The 13,705-nt window shown below is 41.3% G+C and overlaps 1 protein-coding gene across 2 annotated transcripts in view; it reads left to right on the top strand.

Moving 5' to 3' along the window:
• The window catches only part of RANBP17 (RAN binding protein 17), a 231,505-nt gene that overhangs the window by 185,290 nt on the left and 32,510 nt on the right, over window positions 1–13,705 (top strand). For both annotated transcript variants that reach the window (XM_036314166.1, XM_036314165.1), the window contains 2 exons: window positions 9,753–9,967; window positions 12,056–12,194. In XM_036314166.1, coding sequence (XP_036170059.1) covers window positions 9,753–9,967; window positions 12,056–12,194 — 354 coding nt within the window. The remainder of the gene's footprint in view (window positions 1–9,752; window positions 9,968–12,055; window positions 12,195–13,705) is intronic.

The raw sequence follows: 13,705 nt of genomic DNA, 5'->3' as shown, positions 1-13,705 counted from the left end.
AAGCAACTTAATAAAAGAAATTTCTTTCTTAAATTTTTGGTTAAAGTGTTGCATGCAGTGTAATAAATGTTATTACTTTGGAAACCTACTTCTCAGTTTTAAGAACTGGATGTTTTTTATGCTCAATTTCCATTTGTCTAATCTTTTCTTCCCTTTGCCTCTGGGTGCTGGTATCTTTAGTGACATCTGTTGGTTGAAGAGTGCACAGAAGGGAGAAATAGTGTTTGTTTTCCTAAGACCGGCCTAGATGGAACTGCTTTTATTTCTTCATTATGTGCCTGATTTAAGTTCATTGTGAAATGTGAACTTTAAAAATGAACAGAACAAGCTATGCTTATTCATTATACATAAGAATTGACAGCAGGGCTCTTTTTAGCATTGTATGCTCCAGGTGCATTTAAGGTATGACTTAATGATATGCATAAATTGAATTTGTAAAGTCCACGCCACTGTTATTTACTGTGACCTAGAAAACAGACCAGTGGTTTTCCAACTGGGGTTCTGCAGAACCCTAGAGATCTATGACTGTGCCAAGAGGCCCTCCAGAGAGGGGAGGGTGGGGGCCTCTTGCCACGTTAAGCAGAACCAGGCAGTCCTCGGGTTACTTCGGACCCATCTCCCATTCACAGCATTTATTTAAAAAAAAAAGTTCTGTCATTTCGACATAAGTACATATGTGCTTTATGTTTTTTATTATTTATTTACCACAAGTAAAGGTCAGGAATTGTTATCTTTCTTTTAAATTTGTTTACTGTTTCACTTCATTACTGCTGTGTATGTGCTCCCTGTGAGTGACATAGGTGCTTATGTAGGTGGGTTCTGACACCGAAAATCGCGTTACGTTGCGCCGTAGGAACGGATCTCCGATGTAACCCAAGGACCTACTGCAGTGATGGCAAACCTATGACACGTGTATCAGAGGTGACACGCAAACTCGTTTTTTTGGTTGACTTTTCTTTGTTAAATGGCATTTAAATATATAAAATAAATATCAAAAATATAAGTCTTTGTTTTACTATGGTTGCAAATATCAAAAAATTTCTATATGTGACACGGCACCAGAGTTAAGTTAGGGTTTTTCAAAATGCTGACACGCCGAGCTCAAAAGGTTCGCCATCATTGACCTACTGTATATAGTTGCACTAGATTTGTTTGTAAAAGGTGTCACCTGTTTAACAAAAATTTTTATAAGAGAGCTTGAAAATTACTGGAATGTGCTAGTAGAAGTGTTGAAAGAATGAAGGCTTATGATTGTATACTCATGTTTAAATGATTGCAATAATATAGCTAAAGAATGCATTGGTCTTGAAATAACTAGAGACTTAATAAAATGTCCCCAGGAAATAATAGTTCTGGAAAACAGATTGTCAAGTACCATAGATATGGCCTAAGAACTTATCCAAATCTTGGTTGGGGACATAGAATGACACAGTAGAGTAAAACTCACAAAAGTCTTGTGTGATAATGAGATTATTAACACCTTGAGGATCCCAACACCAGGATCAGGTGGCTTACAAAGCAAGGCCTTTAGGAATACATTCGACAGTGAAGTCAGAAGCTGTGAGTCTTAGAGAGTCCCCTTTGCCACAGCACATCTATTGGCTATTTGTATGTCCTCTTTGGAGAAGTGTCGATTCAGGTCCTTTGCCCATTTTTTAATTTGATTGTTTAACTTTTTGGCGTTGAGTTTTAGAAATTCTTTATAAATTTTGGATATTAACCCCTTATCCGATGTATTATTGGTGAATATGTTCTCCCATTCAGTGGGTTGTCTTTTCATTTTGTTGATGGTTTTCTTTGCTGTGCAAAACTTTTTAGTTTGATACAGTCCCATTTGCTTATTTTTTCTTTTCTTTCCCTTGCCTGAGAAGATACATCAGAAAAAAACATTGCTGTGAGAAATATGCAAGATTTTACTGCTTATGCTTTCTTCTCAGATTTTTATGGTTTCAAGTCTAATAGTATGTCTCTAATCCATTTTGTGTTTATTCTTGTGTATGGTGTAAGAAGGTGGTCTAGTTTTTTTTTATTTTTGTTTTTTTGTGTGTGTGTGTTTTGTTGTTTTTTTGCACGTATGTGTCCCAATTTTCCCAACACCGTTTATTGATAGACTATCTTTACCCTATTGTATATTTTTGCTTCCTTTGTCAAATATTAATTGACCATAAAAGTGTAGGTTTATTTTTGGGCTCTCTATTCTTTTCTGTTGATCTATATATCTGTTTTATGCTAGTTCCATGCTATTTTGATTAGTAGAGGCTTATAGTATAGTTTGTCTACCAAGTGTTTTTAAATAGCTGCAAAGTACTCCATTTCATGTTCCTCCTATAATTTATTTAATTATTCTGTTTTTGAGAAATGTGATATTTGATAAACATGTAATTTTTTACTATCATGCACCATGTTTCAGTAAGCAACTGCGTACATTCAGCTTTTTTAGCTCCACTCATTCAACAAATGTATATTGAGAGCAGCAGGTGCTGTTCCAGACTCTTTGAACTGGAAAAGAAATTACTTAGGATGTTAGAAAATAATACGTGCTTTAAAAAAGAAGAAGCACGTCAAGATAAGGGGCATTGGGAGTACCAGGGATTGGGAAGCATGTGGCTGTATTCAGTGACCGAGGTAGGCCTCATTGAGAAGATGACACTTGATCAAAGACATGTAGTAAATGAGGGAGTTTCTATGTAGGGATATCTATGGGAAGAGCATTCCAGGCTGAGGGAACACCAGGCTTTGGGTCCTGAGGCAGGAGTGTGTCTGGCGTGTCTGAAGAACAGCAAGGGAGTTAGTAGCTGGAGCAGAGTGAACCAAAAGGAGAGAAATAATAAAAGCAGTGTCATTAATATCACATCCTGTCAGCCATTGTCAGGACTTTGATGCTAACTCCAAGTGAAATAGAGGGACTTTAGAAGGTTTTGAGCAGAGGAATTACATGGTTTGACATTGGCTTTGACCAAAATGATAGCAGCGGAATTGGTGAGAAGTGGTTGGATTCCGGATATGTTTTAAAGATATAGTAAATCAAATTTGTTGGTGGATTGGATATTTGGTATGAGAGAAATAATGTAGTCAAGGTATGTTGGCATAGACAACTGGAAGGATGACGTTACCATTAACTGAGATGGGGAAGGCTGAGATGGGTGTGCAGGGATCAAAAGTTCCATTTTAGTCGTGTTGAACTTGAGATACTGATTAGACATCCAAGTAGAGAGGATGAATATGGAGTTGTTATATGGTCTGAAGTTTGGAGGAAAGGTCTGGTCTCAAGAAGCAAATATGAGAATCATTGACTCTTAGATGGTATTTAAAGCGGGGAAACTAGATAAGTGCCGGGGTCCAACCCCAGCAGGTCCAGGGGTCCCCAAAGGTGTAGACGGAGTCGGCGAAGAAGGAAGGACACGGAGACAGTGTTCAGTTGATCAGCAGCCTAGCCAGGATCTCCAGCCAGGATCTCCAGCCAAGTTCTGGTCTGGATCTCCAGGGAAGTTCTGCTGTTTATTGTCTTATTACATCCATATTTATACCAGTTGATTTTAATCTTGTCAATTTCTATTACAAAGGTTAGGGTGTTTCTTATCTCCATTCCAGGGAGTAAAGATTATGTAGCTTAAGTGTGATTGTTTGTAGTGATTAACTACCCGCCTGGCACTTAGTTAAGGAGTTTCATCCCCTCCCTGACTTCAGGGAAAAATTCCTACCTGGGGAAACAACCTTTCTAGGAGAGGCATCCCCTCCCTGACTTCAGGGAAAAATTCCTACCTGGGGAAACAACCTTTCTAGGAGAGGAGAGGTGACCTTGGTTAAAACACACAGCGCTAAGGGGAGCAAACATATTAAGAACAGTATGCTATATACGCCAGGTCCCTTGAAACATATGCTGTGCAGATGTTTCTTTCCTGCAGCGACTGTGTCAAGCAGCAAGGATGGACCGGCTTCCGGCAGATAAGATCACCAGTCACCAGGGTGGTGACCTAGGTTTGATCCCTGGAGTACTCCAGTGTTAGGAAGAAAGGGGGAAGAGGAGAAACCAGCAAAGCAGAATGAGAAAGAGCAAACACTGAAATAAGAGAAAATCAGAAAAGTGTGTGTCTTGTAAGACAAGGAAGAAGAGATAGGCAGTCTACTATGTCAAAAGCTGCCCATGGATCAAGTAAGATGAGGGCTAAGAGTCAACCATTACACTTAGCAACAAGAAGACCACTGGGAGTCTTGAAAAGAGCACTTCCAGTGGAGTGGGTATAGAAAAGAATCAGAGAAGAAATGATGGTAGTGAATATAGACAAGTTTTTGGAGAGGTTTTGTTATAAGAGGGAATATTTTGCATGGAAGTAAGGCCAAGAGAAGGTTTTGTATTTTTTTAATGGAAGAGATAACAGCATGATTTGTATTCCAGTAAGATGATGTAATAGAAAAAAAAAAAAAAAAGATTGCATAGGAGGGACGAGGTGGGGATATTGCTGGTGCTTTGTCCTGAAGCACATAGAGGAGTTGGGAGCTAGTTGAACAATGTTAAGGGGTTGGCTTTTACAGAAGACAGTGTATGTGAGTGCATTTGCCAGTAAACAGGTAGGTGGATATGGTATCGAACAGTTAGCATTAGAATATATTCCCAAAGGTGGATTTACACATTTTTATCTTTTTAATAAATATTACTAAATTGCCTTCTAGACTGGTTGTACTAATATACATTTCCTACAGTTTTCTTAGTCTTCCCACAATCTTATCCGCACTACATCGTTTTAACCTTTTTCAATCTAAAGGGGAAATATATTCCTCTCCAGTCTCTACAGCTTCAATTCTATCCCAAACTATGTAGGTCCAGAGGCCATGGTTGGTTTGCAGAGAGACAGTGGGAGGAGTGACCTGAAGTAAGGACAAGCTTACGGTTCTCTCCCCATAGCTGTTCTGATGATGAATGAAGACAGCCTGGAGAGCTGTCAGCTAAACATGAAATTCACTTTAAAATTTTAGAGATTAAAAGGGAAAAAGAAAAGATAAATCAATTTAATGGATTGCTTTATAAGCCAGGAAGTAGCATTGTTCATACTGTTGGTTCTTTCTGGCACAGCATACGCGATAGCATCGGATCCCTTGTACCTTTTTGCCCCTAAGTGTTCTGTTAAGGCACCGAGAACTGGTAGCATGTGGGGCATAGACCCCGGAGCCGTTTCTCCATTGAAGGAACAGAGGGAAGGTGGTCACAGATAAAGTGGTGACCTTCCTTTGAATTATGTACTAGAAGGAAGTGACATTATTGCACACCGCACACACCCAGCCTCACCTCCTCCTCCTTTCCAGGCCATGGCTCCCCAGGTGTGAACTTACGGCTATTAGCTTGGAGAGAGAAATGACCCCTGGTGCTATGTGCTGTTGTAGTTGACTTTTACTGAGCACTGGGGGAAGCACTTTACATACACTGTCTCCTTTATCCACATACATAAGAGCCCTGTGAGTTACAGGGACTGTTGTTACTCTCATCTTATAGTTGAAGAAACTGACTTACAGAGGATAATAATCCGCCCAGACACCCAGGTAGTAAGAGAAGATGTAGGATTCAAAGCCTAGGTCAGAATGACTCAGAAGCCCACCGGGTCATCACTGCATGTTTATGAACTTAATTATCTTCAGTTGGAATGTTCTCTTGTTCTCCGGTTCCCCAGCAGAGGCCTGTGGAGGGAGTTGTTCCTCTGTCAGCGTGGGGAAGAAGGGAAGAACTTCAGAGAGTCAGTCACTCAAGGGAGGGGCGTGTCAGAGGAAACCATGTAAATAAAAATAGCTCGGCTGGTGTGGCTCAATGGTTGAGGGCCGACCTATGCACCAGTAGGTCACAGGTTCAATTCCTGGTCAGGGCACATGCTGGGGTTGCAGGCTGAATCCCCAATAGGGGGCTTGCAGGAGGCAGCCAATCAATGATTCTGTCTCATCATTGATCTTTCTATTTCTCTCTCCCTTCCTCTCTCTGAAATCAATAAAAAAAATATTTTTTAAAAAATAGATCTGAAAGTAGATCTTAGATAAACCAAAGAGATTTCCCATCTTTATATATACATCCCTCTCTGAATCTAGATCTTGAGAGTTGTCTAGAAGAGTACTTCTGAGTGCTGGAAGCTAACCAAAAAACCAAACAAACAAAAGAAGCTTCCCCAGAAGGACAGAGAATAGAGCTTACAAAAAAGGAACCCAAACATTCATATACACTAATACTGAGGAAAATATTTTAAGAAGCCGAGTTATCTATATCAGGCATCCTCGGTGCTTACTTTCCAGTTCATTTCCCTTATTGGTAGATCTTTTCTACTGTGCAGCACGTCCAAGAGTAAGAATGGCAGTTCCTGGCATTGGGCCCCCATTCCCCCACTATGGCCTTTGGCCAGGTTAACCGTTCAGTGCACAGTGATCTCCCAAGTCCCAGCATCTCGCCTCCACAGCCATTGTACCCAGGTCTAATGTCAGAGATGAACCAGCACCTCCTTCCCTGCCCCCAGTTACGGCGGATGTAGTCAGTGGGAAAAGGTTGCAGATTTTCCTTTGTGCCGCTCCGATAGTACCAACGTGGCAACTGTTGGCTGGCTGCAGTGGCTGCCAGGCTGGCAATGCCTCCGTCTCCAGCTGCCTGTCAGTGTAACAGGCCTTTCTCTCAGGAGGGGCATGCTGAGAAGGAAGGAGATGGGATTTTCCAGGCACCGGATGGAGCAGGGAAGGCAAGCAGGGTTGTCACACCTATAGTGGAACATCAGAACCAAACCGCAGCCCTGTCACGTTTGTTTACAGTATTGTGAGTGTAACTGCTAGACTAAGCTACTTGAGGACAGGGCCTCCGATTTCAGTAAGTATTGTTGAATAAAGCTGAATTAGAGTCAATAAATGACAACTTAGCCACGCCTTCTCTTCCATAGTCTTTTTTTTTTTAATTAAATTTATTGTGGTGACATTGGTTAATAAAATTATATAGATTTTACTAGTAAGTGTTCAGTTTTATAATACATCTCTATATTGCATTGTGTATTTACTACCCAGAGGCACCATATGTTTGACCCCCTTTACCCTTTGCTACTTCCGCACCCCTCTTTCCCTCTGGTAACCACCATACTGCTGTCTGTGTCTATGAGCTTTTGTTTGTTTGCTCATTTGTATCCATAGTCTTTTATAGCCACCATGAAATGCCCCGAGGCACTTGAGCACAATGAGATAAGTGTTTCCTATTTCAAAAGTATTACTCATTCTACGTTTGCATGGTCATGATGGTATACTATTCACTGTTTTAATTAACACAGATGTGTCTGAAACAGTCCAAGAGACATGCGTGCCAAATTGCAACTTTCACATGAAGGTAAACGTTGTGGTTCTAAATAATTAATCCTTCTTGCTGATAAGTTAGCCATTCATTTTCCCCCCATCAGAGATCTTGGTCTACCTATTCCATCTTGTGCTGAAGAATTTAGCACCTTTACTTCCCTCAGAAGGACATTAGCATAAAAAGATCCCCAAAGATGACCCAAAATGCATAAACCACTTCCACTCCTAGTTACTCTGGCTCTTCCCATCACATGTAACAGTGCTTTTCTTTCCTGGGAAAGGCGGGCGGGGAAAGGCCCACCTTGGTTTATATTGAATTTGAGGCAAAGGTAGAAAAGCAGTGGTTGACAGCTGTCCTGTCCGGCACTGCCCTGGTTCTTAGCCCTCCACACCTGTGCATTTCATCTGCCTGGAATCCACTCCTCTCCCTGCAAGTTCACCTGGGAAACCAGTCGATCCTTGAGAAGTAACCTGTTCTATGATGTCTTTTCCCACTGCTCTCCTTCCCAAGCAGAGTCGTTTCTTCTCTTCCCATACATCTTGACACATCTCTGTGCGTGTGTCACCTTGCATGCAATTATTTATTTACAGCTCTGTTTCCTGCACCAGACTGAACTCCATCAGAGCAGAGATTTTATTTCATTCATTTGTTTTTCCCAGCACCTCACACACAGGAACTGCTAAGTTAATGCTGTCATATTGCATTGGATCTGTGTGGAAATCACTATCTGTAGGCGAGTTAGGTTAAGATCATGAGAGAGGGTGTAGAAGTTGATACGGAGTAAATTCCAAGGTATGCTTCGGCACTCCGGACAGTGGTTTTGTCATTCATGTGTATAAAGGATAAGCAAAGCTGCATGGGCTTCTGAGGTTGCACAGAAGAAAACCTGCATATGGAAATGTTTCAGTAAGGCCAGCCAAGGGTGATTTTATGCTTACCCTCTTAGTCCACATGTGGTTACCACAATAAACATATAGGTCAGGATTCAAACAGGGAAAGCAAGCACTGTGACACTTACGGAATAGGAAATTTGTTTTAGGAATTGTTAGACCTTGTACGGTCTTGGGCAAAGATGGGGAAATAGTGGGGAGAGTTGGAAGTTGAGGAGAAAAATCACTGCTCAGTCCTCCTGAAACAATGACTTGAATGGACAAGTTGGAGCTGGCAGGAAAATCTAGAAGCTTCCCACACCCAGCTGCTGGAGTGGACATGAAAGGAGGTGGGGTGAAGGGGCTGGTGTAGTGGCATGGACCTCAGTGAGAGACTGTTGCCTCTGCATAGCTGTCGCTTTGCAGGTTTGCTGCCAAGAACTTGACAGTGAGCTTGGGATCCTTGGTCAGCAGGGCTGGTAGCTCTAGACACAGCAGGGAAGAGCAGGGACAAACTGAAACCAGTGGTATTTCTACATCTTATTCTCACCATTTCTGATCACAACGGCCTTAAGAAAATTATGGTGGCTACTTCACCTCAACCTTCCAAATCTCACACAAATTTCTGTTTTGCCTAATTCTAGCCCACAACCAGACAGGAAATGGATTCTGGGAAAGTTAATTCTTATTTAGCCAAGTTGACACAGTACAAAATCACAGCAGTGTGCCTCTAAATTTTGTAAATTGCATTCAGTTTCCATTTTAGAAGCTATACTTACTTGAACAGGAAAAGGCAGATCTAAGACACATGTACAACTTTATATTTTTTGAAAAAGCATTCTTGGGTTTTGCCTAGTAATATACCTTACTGGCAAACATTTCAGAAACAAATTGTTGGTTGTAAAAATTTTAAGGTGATTGTATAAACATTTCTTTGTCTTTTGATGGTGAACCTAGAATTTAAGTACAGTCTTTAAAGCAGTCATCTCTTGAGATCTTCTACAAAAGGATCTAAAGAGAAAAAGGAAGGAACATTTATTGTGTGCTGTGCCATGAACTTCTTATGTGTCTCATTTCATTTAATTCATATACCAAACCTGTGAGGGTCTTAAAGGTGAAGTAACTCAAGATCAAGTTCATATAAAAGGGTTGAAAATTCACCCCAGAATTTAGAGTAATTTATATCTCAGTCTAGGTTATCTTTTTCTGTTGACTTTGTTGGTTATTTACATTTACTCCTACTTTTTTAACAACTTATTGAAGAATGGATAGCATGTATTAAAGTCATAAAGTGAACTAATCTTGAGTACAACTCAATGAATTTTTATGTATCTTTGTATACATCCAGATAAAAAGAGAAAATATTTCCTAATACCCTTGATTGATTTTCTTTGGGCCATTTGTGCTTCCCAGGTAAACTGCCTTATGTTTATATTTTCATTACATGAATGGTGTAATTCTTGAAACAACGGTAGGAAGTGAGCATAAGCAGTAAAGCAAAAATGTGAAATAGCCTGCCTCGTAACTGCTTTGACTTGTATCTACTTATATCACTTTCTCTTTCTGCTTTTACCCTAAAACAGGTAATCAGATCCTGTCCCTCGGGAGCCTCTCAAAAGATCAGATTTATCCAATGAAACTCAAGGGCATCTCCATCTGCTATTCAGCTCTCAAATCTGCCTTGTGTGGAAATTATGTCAGCTTTGGCGTCTTCAAGTTGTATGGGGACAACCATTTTGACAATGTACTCCAGGCCTTTGTCAAAATGCTGCTGTCGGTGTCCCACAGTGACTTGCTAGTAAGCAACCACGCATCCTGGGAGTCTTTTGTGTGAAACATGAAGTAACACCCCTATAGGCTCAGAATTGTGATAATGAAGTCCCGGGAGTTAGCACAGCACCAGGACATTTTACATTTTAGGACAGCATCTTGATTTAGCTTACAGACTTTGAACAACTATGGTGGCTCTATTGGTATAATTAAATGTGCAATTTTGAAAACTGCAGCTCCCACCCTCTGACAAATTAGTCGTCCAGAGTGCTCCAGGTTCTGCACCTAGAGAAAATGTAATTAGCAATTTCAACTAATTGCTTACATCTATACTTATAATTCAGCAAAGGTCTCTGTTTCTGCAGGAGAAAGTGCAGGGTTGGCTGCGGGTCCTTCCCCTTCCCTTCTCCTGTCTGCTTCCCCTGCTGTTCGGCCTGCGTGTCCACTAATAGTCTGGGTGGTGGACAGAGAGCTGACCTGGAAGCTGCACAGCCTAGTGTAGTCTCAACCCTGCCACTCACTGGTCACTCACCGCGAATCAATCACCTTCTCTATTTCTCCAGGCTTTCATTTCCTCACCTTTAAAACGAGTGAATTTAACAAAGTGATCTCTAGGTCCCTTTTCTACTCCGCCATCTAGTTTCTATGATTTATGTCAGTGGTTTTCAAGCCCTGAGGCCCATCAAAATCACCTAGGTGCTTGTTGGAGATTCAAATTCAAGGCTCCGCCACTGAACTGTGTCATTATCAGACTTTTTAAAAACATTTCTGCCTGGTTAAATAAAAGCTAATACACGACCAGTGTGATTACAGAAGTTGCTTCATAGCACAGCCAGGTTCATGCTCAGGCTTCGTTTAGGCTTTTCCACCTGCTCCCAACCCAAGGTGACAAGATCTGGGGGGTCTTCATCAGTCAGCCTGTGTGAGAAATGCTCCTTGACATTCTGATTCCTTCCTTCCTTCCTTCCTTCCTTCCTTCCTTCCTTCCTTCCTTCCTTCCTTCCTTCCTTCCTTCCTTCCTTTCTTCCTTCCTTCCTTCCTTTTTTATTTTTTGTTGTTGCTAATTCTCATTCAAGGATATTTTTCCCATTGATATTTTAGAGAGAGTGGAAGGGAGAGGGAGAGAGAGAGAGAAACATCTATGTGAGAGAGGCACATCGATTGGTTGGCTCCCCCATGCGCCCCAACTGGGGCAGGGATCGAACCCAGGTATATGCCCTTGACCAGGAATTGAACCTGTGACCCTTCGTGCAAAAGCTAACACTCTAACCACTGAACGACACCAGCCAAGGCTCTGATCTTTTTCTAATAGACAAGCAAACTTCTAACGCAGTCATTCTCCAATTTAAGGGTGCCTCAGGCTCCCTTAGTGTATATATTTAAAATGTCCATTTGGGAACCTCTTTCCAGAACTTTTCACTTAGTGAGTATGGAGTGAGGATCAGAAAACTGTATTTTTAACAAGCACCGACGAAGTTCTTCTGACATGGTTGTAATCTCACTTTAAGAAATACTGCTCAAGTTTACTTCTCTTTTGAGTGTACTTTTTTGATACTGGTTTGAGTTTTATTTCAGCTTTTCCAGGTATCTTTCTCATGTGCTTACCTCTTACCTGTAGTGTATGGTATATATTAAGCCATTTACCAAATTATGATTTAGCTAGATGGTCGACAGTGTGTAAATAAAGACGACTGTAATGCCAAATCCTATTATAATGGGAATTTTTTGTGTGTGTTAAAGAGAAAAAAGGTTGCCAAACCATTGTTAGGCAATATTCAGTGTTAGAATGTTCTAGTCCCAAAAAAATAATCCAGCCTTCTAAATTCCATACTGTAGAGATTTTACTTGCATTTAAGTGTTAGTCATGTAAGATTAAGTTGACATGACATACTACCCTGGAGCTCCAAGTTAGGATTTCTGGACATCGAGAGATTCCTATTAGAACCCTTTAAATGCTGAATTGAGAATCATTACGTCATTTGTTTCATATATTTATTTTATATTGGTTTTGTTTAAGTAAGTTTGCCATTTCCGATATTATAGATGGCAGTTTCCACTGGACTGTAACACGTTTTTGCTTCTCTGTGGTTTGACATGCAGTATCTGTGTGTTGTAGCAATATCGGAAACTGAGCCAGTCTTATTACCCACTCCTGGAATGTCTCACCCAGGACCACATGAGCTTCATCACCAACTTGGAACCTCCTGTGCTCCTGTATGTTCTCACATCTATCTCAGAGGGGCTCACTGCTCTTGGTAAGTAGCACGGAGAACATTGTTTCTAGAGGAAAAACTTTATGTGGTCTCCTAATGTATGCGCTCATTCAGATGATCATTGGAAAAAGGGGGAAAGATTGTGTGCACAAACTGAAAGACTATAACTCTGATACTCTGCCCCACAAGTCCTAGCTGCCTCGTCCTCCCCACATTCCAGCTGTTTCTTTTCAACTCAGTGAGATGCGTTGACTTATTTGGCTTCCCCCTTCCTCGCCTGTAGCCTGGAAACTGCTTTGGGAGCGAGCTTGAGCACTTGTGTAGGTATTACCTCATTTGTTTCCTCCTCTCTGGTTTCACAGTCCTGTACTACTTGTTGTGCAGTAATTGCAAAATGTTGTTTCATATATTTTGTTCTGTTTTCTAGTTGTTTATGGCAGAAGGGAAAATTCTCATAGCAGTTAATCCTTCATGGACAGAAACTGACATCTTTTATTATTACAGTTTGGCTTGACATTCTTTTATCTCACATCATAGTAATACTTGAAGATTTTTAATTAGTTGCAGGTGACTGCATTCTCCAAATGTGGTCTTAGGCCTGGAATCTGCATTTTAACAAGGGTCTCAAGTGAGTCTTGACAAAGTGATATTATGGAGAGAACACTGAACTTGGAATTAAGTTCCAGCGCTGCCACTTATTAAATATATGACCATGGACGCCTACTCTGTGCCTCGTGCTGCCATAGGTGTTTTCCTTTCCTTCTCAGAACCGTCTACTGATCAACTAGGTTAGATACTCTAATTGTACTGTTTGTCCTTATTTCCTACTTGATTGCAAGCTTTTGAAGGAGAGGAACCGTCTTGATCAGACTTTCCCAGGGCCTAGCACTAATAAGTACTCAATAAGTATTTATTATTCAAGAAGGCACACAGATGTCTGAGAGTGACTTTGTTGTGTGGCTCACTTCACAGGCATTTATTCTTTGTAAACGTATAACCTTTACAAGCTTTAATATTTAATCAGAAACGCTGCGGGTGCGCCTCTGTGCCAGGTGTGAGAACCTCACCTCTAGGCTGATAGAAGCCTTTCGTGGTGAAGATGAATGTGGCCCCTCTTCCCTTCAAACCCTGATGAGGTTGACAGCCTGTACGTTGAGATTCAGACTTTGAGCCCCATCGGGAGCCACCCTAGGAAAGCTCAGCCTGGGCCGTTTTCCCAGGATCTAAGACCCCGGAAGAGGACGGGGGGGTCTCAGAGGAATAGGCCTTGGCCATATTGCACAGGAGTGTGTAGGTTTGTCTTTTCTGGACAAGTTACTGCTTCCTTTGTTCTCAAGAAAGACTTCCTTAATGGATAATGTCATTTACTGAACCTGCTGGGCCTGGTTCATTTGGAATCTCTACTCCAACCCCCAATACAAACCTTCCACCCAGAGGCCTCTGTTGCTACAGCTGGGGGGTTGCTCTAACCGCGTGCTTTTAGCCAAGTATCTCGCCTTCCACTGGGACTTTAGTGGTTCTGTCGTTTCTCTTCTGGAATGACTCGCCTCAGC

This window comes from Myotis myotis, unplaced genomic scaffold (genome assembly GCF_014108235.1).
Source record: "Myotis myotis isolate mMyoMyo1 unplaced genomic scaffold, mMyoMyo1.p scaffold_m19_p_6, whole genome shotgun sequence".
In the NCBI taxonomy this organism is placed as follows: Eukaryota; Metazoa; Chordata; class Mammalia; order Chiroptera; family Vespertilionidae; genus Myotis; species Myotis myotis.
This window is presented reverse-complemented; position numbering and strand designations above follow the sequence as displayed.